General features: G+C 50.6%; 1 protein-coding gene across 1 annotated transcript; it reads left to right on the forward strand.

The window, feature by feature from the left end:
- The first annotated feature begins 7,505 nt into the window (after nt 1-7,505).
- On the forward strand, nt 7,506-13,566 carry AP1S1 (adaptor related protein complex 1 subunit sigma 1). The gene is made up of 5 exons (XM_032430921.1): nt 7,506-7,610; nt 9,442-9,620; nt 10,307-10,415; nt 11,423-11,560; nt 12,792-13,566. The coding sequence occupies exons 1-5, from the start codon at nt 7,608-7,610 to the stop codon at nt 12,837-12,839; spliced, it is 477 nt and encodes a 158-aa protein (XP_032286812.1). The 5' UTR covers nt 7,506-7,607; the 3' UTR covers nt 12,840-13,566.
- The last annotated feature ends 22 nt before the right edge of the window (nt 13,567-13,588 follow it).

Genomic DNA, 13,588 nt, shown 5'->3' on the forward strand with positions numbered 1-13,588 from the left:
GAATCTCTAAGCCCAACGTGGGGCTCGAATTCATGAACTCATGATCAAGAGTGAGTTCAGACTGAGCAAGTCCCTAGTTCTTGTCTTAATAGGAACTAATTACCATCTGGGGGCTCTTGCAAAATGCTGTCTGACAGTTAATAGGTAGTGAGTTCTCCATCACTGGAAGTGTTTAAGGACAGCCAGGATGACCTCTTGGTGGCGATGCTTCTGCAGTCAGGGTATATTTTTTTAAATGTATATTTTAATCTAAATTTAATTTTAAATGTCAGGTGACTTAAGTGATACCAAACACAAGCTCATAGTAAGACACTCAGAAAGGTAAAAATGGGAACTTAATTGGTCCCCAGTTTCTTCGGTGTTCTTTTAGAACTTCGCTAAGCATTTATAAGCATATTTAAAATATTCTTCACTTTCACACAAATAAGATCATTATACATATATAATTATATATATATACCTACATACACATACACACACACACACAGTGTTTGGCAACTTGCTTTATTTACCTAATGATATATCCTACACACCTGCCCTCATTCTCTTTACCAGTTGCATGTATAGATGTACTATAATTCCTTAACCACTGTTGATGGATTTGGGTGGTTCCATGGCCTTTTTTTATTGCCATTTTTTTTTTTAGATTTTATTTATTTATTTGACAGAGAGAGATACAGCGAGAGAGGGAACACAAGCAGGGGGAGTAGGAGAGGGAGAAGCAGGCTTCCTGCCAAGCAAGGAGCCCGATGCGGGGCTCAATCCCAGGACCCTGGGATCATGACCTGAGCCGAAGGCACACGTTTAACAACTTAGCCACCCAGGGGCCCCTTTTATTGCCATTTTTGTTACCAACAAGGCTGAGATGGACATCTTTGCACAGTCATCCCAGTACATGTGTGCTTGTGTGTCCATAGGGTAACTTCCTAGCAGCAGGACTAAGGATCTTTCAAGAAACTCTCAACCCTGCAGTCATGTGACTCTGGTAATACAAACATTTTCAAAAGGCACAAAACAGTCAAAAGTGATCATTCTGCCTGGTTAGAATCTTACTTCTTCTCAAGCTTAAATAAGCCTTCACAACTTTCCTAAATAAGCCCACTGCTGTGAATGAAGATAGATTTTAGGCCTTGAACTAAAGGAACCTTCACATTATAATTTTCTCTAAATTGTGTTAGACTTCCTTGGAGCAAGTTTAGATTATGATGTAAATCCAGAAAGGGCGTTCATTCAACCTACTTACTCCCCAGTCTTTCAACATTTGCTAAAGGCCTTCTCCCTGACCCTGTCATTCCTGTTTCCCTCTAGAGGGACAGTTAGAGACCTTCTTGGATGCCTCCAAAGTGGTACACTAAGATGTTCAAAGGGGATGCGGTTGTTTGGCACCTTCTCCTTATGTTTTCCTCTCTTTGGATTTGTCTTTTTTTTTTTTAGGCTTTCTCTTCTCCCCTAAGGGTCCATATAGTAAGAGGGACCCCAAAGCCCAATCAAACCTGAAAGGAAGGTCTCCTCTCTTCTTTGAAAGCCAATGGATTAACTGTACTGGAATTAAAATGTAAATTTTGGAAGGAAGGTGGAAGGGAAAGAAGGAAGGAAGGTAGAAGGGAGGGAAGGAAGGAAGGGAGGGAGGAAGGGAGGAAGGGAGGGAGGGAGGGAGGGAGGAAGGAAGGGAGGGAGATGGGGCGTAAGGAAAGAAGGCCAGTATGCATAGCCCACTGAAGCTACTCTGAGCTTTCGAAAGATGATCTCAACCTCAGTGAATGCTCCTTCTTTCCTTTCCAATTCTCTGGCAAGCTCTGTGGGACCAAGATGGAACTAGAAACTCGTCACAGAACTAGAGAAAAGAGGCCATTAGAGGCCACCTGGCCTGCTTCTAGCTGGCTCAGACCAGAGATGCCCAAACTAGACGTGGCCTGATCCAGTTCACAAGAGCACTGAGATTGGTAGCCAAAACTTCAGCTGGTACTAAAGTATTCCTCTTTCTGCAAGAATACTTCCTTCCTCTTGTACAGCTCTCCCTTTGGGCTCACAGTGGGGAGCTGGAGTCATGAAGGTAACAGTCCAAGAACTCAGGGATACAGGGACCCAGACAGATCTGTCCTCCTTACCCCTGCAAAGATGACCAATTCCATGAACTGGGCTAGCTGTTGAGGATTTACCCATCGGTAACAGGTTTGCTTAGAAACTGAAAGAGTCTCAAAAAGCAGAGCAAGTTAGCCTGGTTCGACAGTGTACACTTCAAAAACCCATCCGTCCTTGCTGAGAAGTCTCAGAAGAGAAGGGGTCATCAGAAGGCCTCACCCCCGCAGAGAGAGTCTGCTCCGGGAGGTGCCCTATTTAACTGTGCCCTCTGCTTTTCTCAGATATTTTGGGGACAGAGATGATGATGCGGCCTCACAGTACAAAGCCTGCCCAGCCCTGCCTGGCTTCGCCCTGGCCCGCCTCCTCCACCCTTCCAAATCTCTCTTCCTCCATCTCTTTAGAAATGAAAAGCCAACAAGATTTGCTTCCAGCCATCATTACAGCACATTTCTTATAAACCTCACACAGTGGAATTATTTATCTGCCCACGTGTGGGCAATGAGTATGACTCATTCTGTAAATCCCTCCATGGTAAAAATATTCCATCAGAATGAAACTTGTCAAGGAGACACCATCTGTTTTCCAAACCACTCTTTTTTTTTTTAGGTGGTTCCTCAAGTAAGTTTCGTTGCAATAGTAGCAAATACTTATGTCGAGATGAGGAAAGCAGGCAGAGAGGGGTTGAGAAACTTGTCACTATTATTATTATTATTATTATTATTATTATTATTATTACATAACAGCCCAGATGCCTCTGTGCTCTTTGTTACACTGTGCCACCCCGCTCTGTGGCATTTGTGAACACAGGTCTCCCTGCCCCCACGTGCCAGGCACCAGCATGCCCTTATACCTCCGTCTTCAGCCTGCACGCCCGCCTCCTACCACCACATAGCCTTTTCCTTTATTTCCTAGCCACCAGATGTCGCTTTGACTCCAGTGGAAAGCTCTTTTTGAAGGAAAGCAGCTGTAGCTTCTGCCAAAATCTGGCCAAGTTTGAGCCCCATACGATTTAACAAGTATTTATTTAAAAGCTTAACTGGATACTGGGTACTGTGAAGCCCTTTTAAAAAGCATAAGTGATCTTTCTTACTATCAAGTACCTAAGGAGAGTAGACACCAAAAAGCTGAAATGCTACGTGAGTCACTGCCCAAAGATGGTTGAAGGGAACACTGTCAAAATGATCGCCATGGTCTACACTAGAGTGCAAGGCTCATCAGGACTGGGACCTTGATGGAAACTTACAGGATGGGTAAGGTGGATTTGGGTCTGTGGGGCAGGCATGGTAGGGCATTTCAGAAAACAGTGTGGACAAAATGACAAAGGAACAATATTAGCAAGTCATGTTCAAGGCACATATCTGAGGAGAAGGTTGGTCTTTAGACTGCTGTCTCTCTCCTCTGATAACCCAGCCAGTCAACTCTCCCCCTCTTCGAAACACCCTCTCCTGATCTAGTCAGGCAAGTCTGGCCTATGTCCCTTGAATCAGCCATGCTTTCTTGTTATCCTTCATGTCCCAGGATTATAGCCTGCAAGCCTATGAAAAGGTGGTGACATTTACCACAATGGGAAACCAAAAGATGGGATGGTTTCAGGGGAGGGCGAAGGAAGGCACCTCAGTGAAGCTTGAGATGACAATGGAATTTTCTTTTTTGAAAAAAGGTTTTATTTATTTATTTGAGGGACAAAGCGAGAGAGTGATCGAGAGAGCACAAGCAGGGGGAGCTGCAGAGGGACAGGGAGAAGCAGGCTTCCTGCTAGGCAGGGAGCCTGACATGGGGCTCGACCCAGGACCCTGGGATCATGACCTGAGCCGAAGACAGACGTTCAACCAACTGAGCCACCCAGGCGCCCCAACAATGGAATTTTCAAATGGAGGATCCAGTGTACATTTATTCAACCAATATTGGGTATCTGCTGCTGTACATCAGGAATTGTGCTGGGCACAGTAGAAACAGCAAAAGAAGACAGTTTATCCTCTAGCAGAAATAACAGACATTGGACATGCTACCGCTATATACAAAATTAGAATGTAGCATATTTTGGATTAGAAGATTTAAACATCTAGATTTGATAACCATGGATACCAATCATAATTGATGCCAATCAGCAAGCACTATGATGGAGGATGCTGTGAAGAAACAAAAGATGAATAAGATACCATCCTTGAAGGAGCTTCCAATCCAGCGGAAGAGACAAGGCGGCTTACATGTGCAGCCAGGGGACAATATGGCATGCTAACCAAGTTTACCAGACTTCTTAGTTACCAGAAACAGAAACCAACTCTAGCTAAGGGAAGCAGCAAAGGAAACTGGGGAGCTCAGGGAATTGCCAGGAGAGCCAGAGAACCAGAGGAAGGTCTCATACTAGAGATAGTGCCCCCAAATCACAGCGGTGCCCCTGACCGAACCTTCACCGGGCACAGGACACCGCCATTGGTGCTGCTGCATTGGTGCCCTAAATTTCGACCCTGTGACCCTCTGCCAGAGTCTTACCTTCCCTCCATCACCTCATTCCTTCCTGGACCAAAGTCGGGGCAGATGCGCGGACTGGCCGAGTCCAGCCGACATGGCGATGCTGTGGTCCCAAAGAAGGCTGCAAAAGCGAATGTCAGGAAACTTCACATGCTTCACTGGGAGGTTGTTCCATCTCTCCCTAGACTCATAAGGTGGGATTCCCAAGCCCTAGGAAGTGGGGTTAGAGCCTGGGAGGTGAAAGACAATGGCAAACATCTACCACAGAAGGTATTCTAACTGTCCAGACTGTTAGGAACAGTACATGGTAAGGTCCCAACTGCTCAGTTAAAACAAAACAAAACAAAACAAAACAAAACAAAACAAAACAAAACAAAACAAAAAAAAAACAAAGATGGCTACAAATGACATCATTAGGGAACTATGGACTATTTAAAAGAATGTGCAAAAAACGGTTGCAGAGGCACCTGGGTGGCTCAGTTGGTTAAGCGTCCGACTCTTATTCCGGCTCCAGTCATGATCTCAGAGTCATGGATCGAGTCCCACATTGGGCTCTGCGCTCAGCACAGCATCTGCTTGTTCCTCTCCCTCTGCTCCTCCCCCTGCTTGCTCTCTCTCTCTCTCTCTCAAATAAATAAAATCTTTTTAAAAAAATGGGTGCAGAGGGCATCACAAGAGGGAGAAACACAGAGCATAAACTCATAGAGATGAAAGACTTCAGGCCACCCCTCCAACCACCAGAGGAACCACCACCTACAAGCAGAAGAGGAAAGGCTTGGGGAGGTTTCAGCATGGTTTGTAGGGTGACAATACAAACGCCATCTGCACCTATGAAGGTGAATCTCCCCTCTGACCCTCCAGACTTCTCTTTGACTCTTCCTCCTTTTCCTTTACTTGGATGAATTCTCGTTCCAGTTTTAGTATATGTGCTGCCGAAGCGAGCACACTTGGATGAATTCTCAACGTCAGTTGATGGGCCCATTACAGGCATCTCTCCAATTTGTCCCTCTCCATTTCATCTTTGTGCCTGGATTCCCAAAGATGATCCTCCAGCCTTCCATTTATCCTTTCAAATTGTCCCCCATATTACTATAAGGTTAACTTTCTTAAAACCATTCTCACCAAGTTATCCACCAGCTCAGGCAACCATAATGCCTCCCAACTGCCCATTGCATCAAATCTGAACTCCTCTGCAGACACAAGCCAAATTGGATCACTAACTCAGAGATTCGCTACATTCGTCGTTTGCTAACAGTGAAGAGATCCAGTCCACCGGCTACAAACTAGTTTGAACCACCTGAAGTCTAGGACTCGGCATTAGCAAAATCCCTATTTCTAACAATTCTCTCATGAATCTTCTCTTTTCTTCAGTGAGGCATACCACTTTGAGACAAGGAATTCTAGAAAGTATCAGCTTTCCAAGGAGTGTAGGAGTTCACATCTCTAGAGCTTCCAAATTTCCACCCGCTGTTGCTCAGCTCTCTGCTTTACCTCTCTGCCTCACGGCTCATTACTTCCTTATCTACAACCTTCCCCCCAGCCTCCCAGGAGCAAATTTCTTTTCATTCGTTTTGCGTTCTGCCCCTCCTACACATCTCCTTTCCTTCTTTTCACTCCGTAATGATTTACCCTTCCTAACTCCAACAGCTGGCTTTATTGATCTTATTCTTGACCTAAAAACCAAGCCAAACAAAACAAAAAAACCCAAGATAGTTAAACCAACGTCTACGTCAGTGGCAAGCTGAAGGTGTACACGGAGGAAAAAGGGGATTGACAAAGAGGAAAAAAAAAGTAGAAGAAAGAAGTTGAGAAAGGGAGAAAGTGAGAAGCGATATCGAGTGTTGACTGTGTTGACCATGTGCCAGATACTTTCTGTACATCCTCAAAACAACCCTGCAAGGCAGGTATGCCCATCCTCAGTTTTCCAATAGGGAAACTGAGGGCTAAATGACTCACCTGAAGCCACACATCTAGTAAGGGTCAGAGACGAGACCCTATCCCAGGTGGATTAGGCCCCCTGTCTTGCAACGACAGCATATTCCTTCCATATCCAAGAGTAAGAAAAAAAGATCATAAAATGGAGACGGGTAAGCCCTTACCAACAATAGCTCCAAGTGCTATTCAAAAAATAATAGCATAATTTTCAACATGACAAAACGGAAGGTTTTCTCGTATCCCAACGTGCCAGTTGCGTCACTTGACCGCGAGGAAACACACAGGCACAGGCGCGCATGCTCACATACGCACGCGGTGGACGGAAAAGCCCGTATTCTAATTCACAGCCTCATCTTTACACTTGTGTCCAGGTTACATCTGTCCCTTTTCAGTTTCGACCCGTGCTACCCTTTTAAGATGCTCTTTATTTCTTCCCTTTTCGCCTTCATTCATGCTCCTCCCCCTTTTCCTCACATCACTTTCATATCAGCTCCTCCTTTTCTCTTTTGTTTCACATCTCCCTCATTACCTACACATTTCCCTTACTTCTGGCGGGTGCCGCATCTAGCAGGTTCTCAGTACATATCTATTTTGGGCTCCATACTTATCTCATGTCAGCCCCCCCATCACGCTTTGTCTAGTCTTCCTCAAGTCCTCAAGTCAGGACTCCTTCCCTACATCCAGGTCCCACCCTGCGCCCTCTCCCTCGCCCCCGCCCCTCCATCAGTCCTCCCTGCTTCCGATAGTTGTCCCCTCCACCTCTCACCCCTTTTCCCGCCTTTTTCCCCCAAGGTTCCGAAGCGCGAGGACCTCATTGTCCTCCTCCCCCATCCTCCAACAGGCCCACCAGACGGCCTTGTTACCATGACGACAGAGCTACTCAAAGCTGAAGTCGAGGACCTGGTTGCCATGGCTTCCGCTTCTCCGCCTCCAGCCCCGCCCGCGCGCCCCGCAGCGCTGGCGCCTGCGCGGTACTCCACTCGAAGGGCCTTCGAGCCTGGGCGGGACGGGGCGGGGCTTCAAACGAGAGGGTGGGAAGGAGGAGATAGGGTAAGAAAGGGAGTGGAGCTGGCGCGTACGGTGGCCGAAGAGGGACGCGCCGAGCCGGAGGCTGCAGGATGGTAGGCTGTGCGGAGAGGGAGGGGAGGGGGAACCGAGGGGCGTGGGCTGCACCTGCGGGGGTCCTTGGGGGCCGCCCTCTGTGAGGGCCGCCCTCTCTTCCTCCGGTCCTCAGAGGCCCCACTTACCCGGGCCGGTGGGCCAGCCGGCCTCGCAAGGAAGAACAGCTGGAAATGGCTTTAGGGAGAAGGGGCGGGGAGGGGGCGCATATGTGGGGCGAGAGGGGGCTGACTAGGGGGCGGAGGGACCGTCCCGGGCGGGTGGGCCAGCCGGGGGGGGGGGGGCGCGCGGGTGGCGGTCCAGGGGGTCCCGATCACTGCCGCAGGGAAGTCACCCGAGGAAGAGGGGGCGCGGGGGCCTGCCGGCGAAGGGAGGCGGCGGGGTTGGCGGGTCACCAAGACCCTCTGTTCCGGTACAGCCCAGAGGAACGGCGGCCCGCGGGGAGAGCGGTGTGTGGGAGGGGAGAGTTTCCGGGTCCGAGGAGTGGACGTCCTGCCTCGGTTTATCGCCTTGCTCGCCTACAGGCTGGGGTGAGGTGGGAAAGCCAAGTGGGCTCGAGGTCTTGCTCTCCAGGACCCAGGCTTCGGATCCCCGGCTCCCGTGCTCTTGGCTCTCCGCCCCACATCCCATTCTCTTTCCGGAGCCCAGGCCTTCCGTCTTCCTGCTGGCTTCCCGCTCCCCCGCCCCCCAATCTCAGAGGCGCAGTGCTCCCTTGCGCCCCTCTGTTGCCCTCCCGCCACGCTAAGCAGCGTGTCCCCTTCCCCACCACCAAACCCCCTTGATTTCTGATTTAGCCTACTAAACAAGTACTGTTCCAAACACCCACGGATTCCAGCCCTTGGTAATGCCCAGAGAGAGAACTGCAGGGAGAAGGAGCTAACTCCAGGGTGTAGACTGGACTCCCCGGAACTGGAAAACTGGGGGTGCACGGGGTACTGAGGGCTCTGCACTCCTCCCCACTCTATTCAGCATTCACTTTGTTCCACAAAGCTCCAGGAACCACGCAGGATGGCGGTGTCCTAACCGAGGAACTGAAAGGGAAATTGGTCACCTGGTATCTGGAGGGGAGGGGGTGCAGAGCAGGAGGCACCCTAAAAGGAATCAAAAAGAGAGGACTGCTGGTGGCCCCAGAGGCCTGGATGGCTGAGGAGAGAAGAGGGTAGAATTTACCCCTGGGCATACGCCTGGCACTGGAGGGCAGTGCATTGGGGACATCGGCAAGGGTGTATGGCTAGGGTGGGGTGGAGATTTGAGGTAGCTTCTGGAGAGACAAAATACCCCATTTCACCATGGTGGTGGATAGAAGGACCACAGAAGAAAGCAGACATCTCTTTGACTTCAGCTATGAGCTGCTTGCCCCTGTACTAGGCATTTTACTGACCTTTGAAAGACAGAGGAAGGAAACAGGAGGTGAAGGAATAATAATAGTGACACTTAACGTGTTCTAGTGCTTACCATGTGACAGGCACAATCGCATATATCAACTCATTTAATCCCTCCAAACAGGTAGGTACTTTTATTACATCCATCTTACAGACCAGGAAACTGAGGCCCTGAGACATAACACAATCGCCCGAGGCAAATTTCTCAACTACCCAAGCCAGGATTTGAACCCAAATGACAGACTCCGAAGCTCTGACCTGCCCCAGAAGGAAAGGCACCTGCTGGTGGGAATACCCAGAGTTGACAGCAAGGGCTGATTTTTGAAGCTAGTGGGAGCTGTGAATAGAGAAGCATTAGAAGCATTTGTGGGATGCTCTGTGGCTGTGTTTCTGGAGTAAACAAACCCAGAGAACCAAATCTCTGACCCTCAGCTCTGCCCCCTGCCCCTAGATGCGATTCATGCTGCTGTTCAGCCGGCAGGGGAAGCTGCGGCTGCAGAAATGGTACCTGGCCACATCAGACAAGGAGCGAAAGAAAATGGTCCGGGAGCTTATGCAGGTTGTTCTGGCTCGCAAGCCCAAGATGTGCAGCTTCCTGGAGTGGAGGGATCTCAAAGTCGTCTATAAGAGGTGACTCGCCACCTACTTTCACGCTGTCTGGGTCCTGCTGGATGGGGGTCTGGCAGTGGGTTCAAATGGCTGAGCAATAAGGTCAGGGAGAACTGGGAGCTAAGGACATCTGGAGGGCAGTGATGAACTCCAGCTTCCTTTACTTTCCAAAATTACTTGGAAGAAATTCTGGTTCCCCACTTGTTTCGCTCATGCCTGACACCTACTTGAAGCACATACTTCTGTCGCCAAGGCCTTATCCTGTCCATCACACATGTCCCTTGCAGCCTCATTCAACAGTTATAGATCTGGCACCACTTCTCCCCAAACAAGCACACACACACACACACACACACACACCACCTCTCCCCAAACAAACACACACACACACACACACACACACCCCGGCCAGTTCCTTCTCTGAGCAGGTGGATTAGTTGGCTCCGGTTTTTGCTGAGTCAAACTGAACAGGTCAGAGGGCAAAAGGGAAAGAGCTTGCGTGTTTGCCTCTGTCTTGTGAGAACTGCCAAGAGGCCGAGCGAGTTGTTACTATTTGCATACCCCGGGGCTACCCTGCCTGTGTCCAGTAGGGACACAGGCCCTGCACTGGGAATGAGGAGAAATGGGAGGTTTGGGTGCACAACACCTGGGTCCTGAAGCAGGCCCAGCAGCCCCTCCAGCAACCCCACGTGTGCCCCTGCCCTCAGATACGCCAGCCTCTACTTCTGCTGCGCCATCGAGGGCCAAGACAATGAGCTCATCACGCTGGAGCTGATCCACCGGTATGTGGAACTCCTGGACAAGTACTTCGGCAGCGTAAGTCTCCCCGCCCACCCTGTCCGTACTCAGCAGTCCCCTCTTTCTACCAAACCCTGGGACCCTTCCCGTCGCTGCCAGGAAGATTTGGGAGAGGCGAAGTTGGAGCAGTGAGAACAGTAATTAATTCCCCTCTTTAAGCCTTAAGCCTATTAACCATATCCCTTAATCAGCCCCAGGGAGGGGGTACGCACCGGAATCGGCCACTCCATCAGTCCATCTAGAGCTCAGTTTGGACGTCCCACAGAAGGTTGGAGACTACATTCAGATTTTCTCAGTGGCTTCTGACCTTGACTTTGCATTGGAATTTTCTGGAGAGTTGATTTTTTTTTTTTTTTTTTTTTTTAATTAGTGATGCCTGGGTCCCATGCCCAGCAAGTCTGGATTAACTGATCAGGGGTATAGCCCAGGCATGGACAGTCAGCTCAGATCTTAGACGGGGAAAAGTAATAATTCCATCATTGATATTCCACTTAACAGTTTACAAAGTGCTTTCAGGCTTTTGTGCCTGCTCCTCATTTTATCCTGTGAGTAGGTGTTGTTATCTCAATTTTCAGAAGAGAAACCAGACTCAGAAATGAAATGTCCTCTCCATCTAGCTGCACGGTGGCAGAGCCGTGCTTGGCAATCAAGTCTTTCCACCCGTGATCCAGAATCTCCTCCTTCCCTGCCCGGTAGCGCCCAGGGAGGGAGGCTAGCCTGGCCACTGGTGGGAACAGTGCACAGATTTTGGGGGGAAGGCAGCAGGAACCACAGTCAAGGGTAGATTAGGGCAACTCATATTTCATGTTCACAGAGAAAGAGGCAAGAGAAGGAGAAGGAAAAGTCAAACAGTACTAAGCCTCGGGGTTCAGGGGCTCATAGGCCTGGGGCAGGAGCCTGAGGTGGGAGCAGTGGTCAGGAAGAAGACCATGGAGCCATGAGAAGAAAAGAGGTGGGCGGCTAGGGTGCAGGTCGGGCGGGAATGCCCCTTGACATTCAACTCTGCCTTCTCCCCGTTCTCCCAGGTGTGTGAGCTGGACATCATCTTCAACTTTGAGAAGGCCTACTTCATCTTGGATGAGTTTCTGATGGGCGGTGATGTCCAGGACACCTCCAAGAAGAGTGTGCTGAAGGCCATCGAGCAGGCCGACCTGCTGCAGGAGGTATGGGCCCGGGGCAGTGAGGAGGAGGAAGAGTACCATGGCAGAGGGGGCCCTTCCTTCCCTGGACACTTTGCCTGCCAGCCACAGCTGTCCCCTTCCGGCCACCAAGGGGGCCCCCCTCCCTGTGGCGTCTGGCCCTCACGGCGCCTGGTTGGCCAGCTTGCCCTTAAGCACTGACTGACTGCTCAGGGTGGGAGGTCGGGGTGGCAGACAGCCCGCCTGTGCCCATTCTCCCTCCTTCTCCCAAGACCCAAGGTGTCCCGTCGCAGCCAGATCTCCTTGGTCCCATACTTCTCTTGGCATTTAGGGTTGTTCAGGGAATTGGAGAGGGGCACACGATAGATAATTCTTTTTTCCCTGATGTGTCCCCCCACCCTTTTTTTTTTTTTAACACACACAGACACACACACTCAAAAGTCTCTGCTCCTCAGAAGCAAAGGGCTGTGGGGATTTGGGGGTTGGGGTAGAGGGTGCCTGGCTGTTGGTTCTCCTGCTATCTGACGCCCCCGCCCTCACCCCATTACTGCCTGCCCCCTCTCTGCTGTGCCACTGCTGAGACTTGGTGCAGGAAGATGAGTCACCAGAATCTGCAATGACAAGCAAGCTGGCCTGAGCTGGCTCTGAGGAGGGGGAAAGATGGGGGCTCATCGCTGCAGTAGGAGTAAGGGCAGAATTGAACTTGCCACCTCACTGGTCCAACTTCCCCTTCACACACACACACACACACACACACACTCACACACTCATGCCCTGGCACACACACCCACCCCTGTTACTAGTGCTCTGCTCAGACCCTAATGACTCATTTCTCTGCAGTCTGGTTCACCTTTCCTCAGGGACCTGATGCCAACTTATTACTCCCTGCCCCCACTTTGAATCAAAGGACCCAACCATCTGGCACCCCCAGCCTCCAGCAAGCGTTTCCCACCCCCCAGTCCCAGCTTCACTCCCTTCCCCCTCAGAGACTGAGCCCCCTGCTCCCCAAGCTCTGGTTTTGGGTTCTCTGGGTGGTGGCGGACTCAACCTGGACCCCCTCCTTGCCACCGTTGGCTCTGGGGGGTGGTCCCTGGAGACTGGGGACTGGAGACTTTTCCAGCTTTGAGCTCACATTGGCTTTTCTCTCCTCCCTCCCCATGTCTCTCTGTGTTCCGCCCACTCGTGATTGTCCTTGTCTTGCCCCCCCCCCCCCCCCCCCATTCCCTGTCTGTCTCTCCTGGTGTCTCTGGCTCAGGAGGATGAGTCGCCTCGCAGTGTGCTGGAGGAGATGGGTCTGGCATAGCCCCCCCCCCGGCCTGGGCATCGTGGAGATATGGGGAGCTGGTGGAGAGGCAGGGCATGAGTACCCCTTTTCTTGGTGGAACCCAGCTGCCCCTCCTCTGCTGCCTCACCTTCTCCTGGAGTGAGCTGTGGGCTCAGGACCCTCAAACATTCCTTCCCTCACCTCTATCTCCTGTTTCCCCTTTCCCCAACGAAGGTTTTAGGAGCTAGGAGGTAGGAAAATGTGACCAAAATGGGGGTGCTATTTGGCTTTCATTCCCTGCCTTTGAAGAACTAATGTTACCCCAGACTTGCTCCCCTTCCTTATAACTGTAAATATATAAATACGTCAGGTTAAAGGGAAAAGGTTTTCAGGGCTCTTCTCTTCTCCCTTGCCCCATAACCTACCTCCACCCTGCCCCAGTAGCCAGCCAGGGCAGCTTCTCTGCCTGGGGTAGGGGTGGGGGGATTTCTGAATATTGAGAGGGAAGGCCTTTCCCCTCATCTACCCTCCTCCTCCTCGGCTGCAGTGGGGACTCTGTCCAGTGCCAGGGGAGGAACAACATAGTTAATTTTTTTCTAACCTTGCCACTTCGAGGGAAGTGAGGGATGGGGGAAGGGCAGGCTTTATGGGAGACTGTCCCTCCTTCACTCCATGTTCTGGGTGAGGCAGGAGCTAAGGGGTGGGGTGTGGGAAGTGTCTGACTTTATTTCCTTTCCTCTGAAATAAAAGGAAAAGCATTTCTGGACTTTGCCTGCTTAGGCTCTGTG

Source organism: Phoca vitulina, unplaced genomic scaffold (assembly GCF_004348235.1).
Source record: "Phoca vitulina isolate PV1807 unplaced genomic scaffold, GSC_HSeal_1.0 scaffold45, whole genome shotgun sequence".
NCBI classification, from domain to species: domain Eukaryota; kingdom Metazoa; phylum Chordata; class Mammalia; order Carnivora; family Phocidae; genus Phoca; species Phoca vitulina.